Raw genomic sequence first — 5720 nt, forward strand, 5'->3', positions numbered from 1 at the left:
TGTGGAAGTCCACACTTCCAGGGAGGAAGAAGCTCTGAATGGGACTAACATACGCTTAAAATGCACCTTTTCCACCTTTAGCCCCGTTGGCCCACAACTGACGGTGACCTGGAACTTCCGGCCTGAGGAAAAAGGCTCAGATGAGTCTGTAAGTGGAAACCTTACTCTCCAGCATGTTACAGCATTGCTCACGCAGACCTTGCCCAAGGCACAGCACTTAAGCAATAGGAGTGTAACAATCTAAGGTGTGAACATGGGTGAGGACAGCAGACAAGCAGTCACGTAGGACTGTGGTGGTGTGGCTTTTGTCTTTACTGATTCAACTAACTCCTCTTTTCATGGGGAGCTTTGGCCTCTGGCCCTGGCTATTTTGGCTGTTAAACCTGGTTAGACCCATTTTTAAATAGTTCAGGCCAAATCCAATTTAAAACACTTAAGAGCCCAGTGGAATTGCACCTACTTACACAAAAGCTGAATATGGTCCTGTCTGCACTGCACCGGCAGCACTAATTTGCAGGGAAAATGCATCAGTAAGGGCCCCATTAAAAATGACACAGGGTTCAACAGGCTACCATAAATTCAACTTGGGCCAGCCTGTCTCTCTCCATGCCACTGTGCCCCATGAAGGATCCATTTTAGGATTAGAGCAGCCTTTGATCTCTGCTGGGAGAGGCTGATTCAGCACAGCTCCCGCCTGCCTGGCCCAGGCCCTCCTCCAAGCCTCAACAACTGGGACAGAAGCTGCATATGTTTTCAGAGGTGAAAACACATGAGAAAAGGAACCAGGAGTGAGGATGCAGGAGATATGCAGCCAGGATCAAGGGAGCCATGTTTAAGGGGGGCCTGTGACTTTATTCCCATCCCACCGTGCTCACGTGCATGGCTGCTTCCCACTGGTGCTGCCAGGTTCTGTGCCAGTGATAGCTGGCATGCACCCTAAAGTGTACCTAGGACAGGGCCTATAGTAATTAGACAGAATAGCGTTGTACGAGGGCAGCTGGGTCCTAAGTGGAGTCCGCAAGCTGAAGTGGGGGCAGCACGATCCCACAGTCCTGCTTGTTTTAGGAATGTCTAGAGCTCTAGAGCATTGACAGAATGGTCCTAAGCACAAGTTTATGAACAGGCAGCTGCCTCATCCAGGTTGGGGAGAGGTACAGTACCACATGGGGACAGTAACACATCCTCTTCCTGACAAACTAGGTGTTCTTTTACCAAGGCCAGCCCTATCTGCTTACTGGGCGGTTTAAAGACCGTGTTACTTGGGATGGGAATATTCATAAGAACGATGCATCCATTGTCATCTGGAACCTGAAGCCGACCGACAATGGGACTTTCACATGTCAGGTGATGAACCCACCAGACGTCAGCGGCACGATTGGTGAAATCCGGCTCAGCGTTGTGCAGAGTGGTACGTGGCACTGTCACAACTAGTAGGGAATTAACCAGTGCGGGAATGGTAAAACTGCCCACCCTGATGGTCAAAACACAAGAAGGGAGGAAGATGATAGAGGGGGTATGGGAGGAAAATAAACAAATGCACTGTGTTTGTGGGTCTGAAGGACTGAGCTCAGGAGTCCCTGGCTCCCAGCCGTGTGCCCAGCCCCAAATTTTGCCCCCCACTCTTTCATTCACTTGTTTCTCTTCTGTGCAGTGCGTTTCTCAGAAATCCACTACCTGGCAGTGGCTATTGGTTCTGCCTGTGCCCTGATGATCATTCTGGTGATCGTTGTAGTTGTCTGTCGATACTACCGGAGGAAACAGCAAGAGAAGAGCACCGAGATGGTGGAGACAGAGCTGTAAGGACAGGGTCTTCTGAGAAGCCTTCTTAATATGTATCTTCATGGGAGTCTGGAGCCAGTAGCTACACACTACAGCAAAGCATCTGCAGCACAAAGTCCTCCAAAACAAGTGGGCATATTTGGCCCCTTGTTGCCATCCCCAGGAGAGGGTTCACAGCTGGAATGAGCCCTTGAGTCATAACTCTGCTCCTACTCATGGCAGAGCAGTCAGGAAAAGCCAGCTGTGTGGGGGAAGCTTGCTTTGCCTGTTCGCAGTGTGGGGGGGTGTGGTAAAGGAGAGGTGGACCACTGTCTACCAGGGCTGGTGTGGCAGATATGTCCTGTGCAATTAGGATAAACTCTTGTCTGTTCATCACACCAAAGGACACAGCAAATATGATTACTATCTGGCCACATGTAGCTAGATTTAAGTAGCATCTTTTACATGAGGGCAAGGCCAAGTTTTATAGCTCTTACCAGCTGAACAAGTACAGGCTTAAGGACAGGTTCAGTACCATCAGGCCATTATTGCCACAAAATGTGCTGCCTACCAAGATGCTCTGTCAGTTGGAGAAATAGCAGCTGGGTAATGCGCTATGGCTTGGTGAGCACAATAAAGGCAGAAAGAAAGAGACAGAAGATGTTCTGGGGAACGAAATTAAAAGACTTGATCCCAAGGAGCTTTTTTTAGAAAGATTTGAATGACAGACTAGGACAGGGATTGGGAGACCACATCTGACCAACTGTGATCGAGCTGCCTGGTAACCAGCAGCCTTCAGCTGCCCTGCCTAAACGGATTCAATGCTACCTGCAATCTGCAGTTTGTCTAAACAGATGCAGTGCCACCTCACACTAGCCATGCACATAAAGGGCTTACAGGACAACATCCTGTAACACACAACATTAGTGTTAACTGCACACCGCCTGTGCAGGACTGGCTGGACAGGCACCTAGAGAAGTGGCTTGAATAACTTTGGGCTGCCGGATCCAAAGAGATCAGCAACGTTCTTGACCATTCGGTGCGACTCACCCATACATTTTTCACCGCATCCGTTGTGTTACTTCCACCCTTTTGTGCCTTCTGCTCTGACACTACCCAGTCCAACTGGCTTGGATAAAATGCTGGGCAGCCAAGTTTGGCAGAGGATGAGTGGGTCAGAGAAAATTAAGCGGGGGTGGTATGTCAAACACAGGGCTGCCTCTGGGGTGGGGTCACAGCCAATGGAAGTTAGATATTTTCCCTTCTTTCATAAGCCAGACATCCAGGGCCCTCTGTGCAAAGCACGGTGCACCTTCTATATAACATGCTTATTATCTCCTTGTTTACCTCTTCTGACTCAGGAACCTGGGACCACGATATCTGATGGTTGTTTGTACCTTCTTTTTTATTAACAGTCCAGAAAAGGAAAAACTGAAGAGTACAGAAGAGATGGTAGCTGTTCCATTAGAAGCTAAAGACTAAAGAGTCCTTACTAAATGGTACACATAGTGAAGGTAACCAAACCCTGACTAGTCTGGATCAGCACTTGGGCAGGCCTGAGGGGGCGTTTTACATGGCTTTTTCACAGCTTGAGTAAAGTAAGTCAGTAGGTCTCAGACCCATCCCATGTTACAGGTCCTGGCACCCACAGTACAGAAACTGCCATGACCACAATCACATGTAGCACGTTTCCAGCCAACAGCCTTGCCAGAGAGAACAAGGGCTGAATGGCCCAGGGAGGCAGAATTCACTTTCAACCCTATGACTGGTTTCTCCCATCAAGGTTGAGGCTCATTAAGAGGCAAGCCTAAACTGCTACTAACCAGAATGCAGCTCTTGTGAACAAAGGAGAACTGAATTTATCTCCTTTAACCAGCTCTAGTTGGTTTTTTGATTCACTTTGCCCTCCTTATTTTAAGGCCACTATATAAAAGTCTTAACCTGCTGCTATGCTCTGCCGATATGTTTAGACATTATTTCTATTTTCTGGCACCACTAGTTCTCTCCACTATCTCCAGTCTCAAGACTATGACATAGTAACATGCGTTTTTTATCTTTAAATTTCTTCCAATTTCTTCTGCAGGTACTTCTGAAGAAGGTGGCTAATACTTCCACATTCAGATGTTAGATCAAAGCTGAATTATACATTTCTGATGCTGCAAGTGTGGTACCGCTGCTCGCCTTGAAACTCTTGCCAGGAAAAAATGGTTGCACTAATATAAAGTATAAGGTCATATTCCCTTTCATTGAGGCAAAACAGGAGGAACTCAACCCATCAGAAATGAAGTTGTCTTTGCTCTTCAACCCAACTGAAGCCATTTGGAGAAAAGCTATGCAGAATTTCATTTGATTCACTCCTGTGAAGAAAAAGAATCTAGAAGATATAGAAGAAATCCAAGGACAGCTGATTGAACAGAGGTTTGCAAAGTCCTCATCTTGGCACGCAGATGCATCTTTCATATTTCTGAAGATGCATCTTTCATATTTTAATTTTGTTTACACCATCTCACTCCAACCGTAGACAGGAGAAAGGAGAATCCTTCGTTGTTACAAATTCACTTGGTACACTGTTGTTCCTCAAGAATTAAAATAATAAGTAATTTGGTCTGCATCATATTCCCCTCCATTGGAAAACCCTGCTAAATGCCGCCAAAGTAAAAAAAAAAGACATCTAGACAGACCAGTCAGAGGGGCAGCTTCTTGCAATAACGGAGTTTGGAGCCCAAGCTTACTTTAAGTGGAGTGTTACAGTTTTGGACAACATGCTGTTTCTTCAGCAGTGATGATTTTTAGCAGTAGATGCATTTTTCAGTTTGATGTATGACTCGCACTGTAAGTGACTTAGCACGTTTGAAGTTGGTAGACTGGGAACTCTGCCTGTTGCCAAGTACACTTTGGGCAGGTGCTATGGCAGCTTCTTTCCATTCCTGTTCTTCTGACACGTGTAAATCCTGCTCTCTGTTCTGCTCTGCTATTCCAGCCCAGATTCCTCCACTCGCTTCTCTTAACTTAACTGAATCCGCCTTGCAACACCTTTTGCTGCTGGTCACGAGGCTTACAGATTCCTTTCCAAATGCCACAACTTTGGCTTGCAACAGTCACCGCTGCTCCGGAGACTCCTCAACAAACACTCCGCGTGGTGCCTAATCACAGTCAAGCTTTATTTGCTATCAAAGTTCAGTAGTTAGTGGCACGGTATCAAGCACAGAAGTAGTCAGTAGAAGCTCTGATACCTATAATCAATATTATATGCAGCTTTCCAGATACGCACATTGGCTCAAAGGGGAATGAAAGTTAGTTTGTCTTGATGCTATTTACTGCTGTAGGTTAGTAATGTATTTTCCAAATTTGACGTGCTCATTGCAGACTGTGTTTCTGCAGACTGCGGTGGAAATAAACGAACAAAACCAAAAACCAGCAAAACTTCAAAGCTGTTGCTGTATTTAACCAGCGTTAAATCAAGTATCCGTCTGTTTGTTTAAAGAATGCTTTATTTTATGACCCTACCTGTAAAATGTGGACACATTATCACGGCTTGTATGTTTTCTTTTCCTATCTTGGGTGCCATATATAACTGCGTCTTGTGGACAGAGTCAGAGGCCACAGTCGTAGAACGACTGCGACGTACCCGCCGCGGCCCTGCCGCAAGCAAGCCGCGCTCTCGGCTCACAACCCCCGCCGATCTCATCGGGACGGCAGCGCGACGAGCGCACGCACGCCGCCCGCCCGCCCTGGCTTTGCAGCTAGGAAGAGTGGGGCCGAGCAGGAACATCCCAACACACGAGGTTAAAACATACCTTGAACCACGGAGAGGATATGAAATGGGGGGGGGAGACAGACTATTGGGGTTTCTCGAGGTCGAGGCCAAGCAGAAGGAAAAGTGGGGCACGATGCTGGTGTTTTGGGTCATTATTAATAGCTTCCATTTGCTGGAGACCAGACCAGGGCTCTCTCCCCGCGCT

The 5720-nt window shown here is 47.1% G+C and overlaps 1 protein-coding gene across 1 annotated transcript in view; it reads left to right on the forward strand.

Annotated features, from left to right (window-relative positions):
- Position 1: 1 nt before the first annotated feature.
- Positions 2–5720, forward strand: part of LOC102385986 (myelin protein zero-like protein 3) — a gene marked incomplete at its 5' end in the record, with an annotated part of 10531 nt that continues 4812 nt past the window's right edge. Inside the window, one exon of the mRNA XM_025193824.1 lies at positions 2–148. Coding sequence (XP_025049609.1) covers positions 2–148 — 147 coding nt within the window. The remainder of the gene's footprint in view (positions 149–5720) is intronic.

Source organism: Alligator sinensis, unplaced genomic scaffold (genome assembly GCF_000455745.1).
Source record: "Alligator sinensis unplaced genomic scaffold, ASM45574v1 scaffold2249_1, whole genome shotgun sequence".
Taxonomy (NCBI): Eukaryota; Metazoa; Chordata; order Crocodylia; family Alligatoridae; genus Alligator; species Alligator sinensis.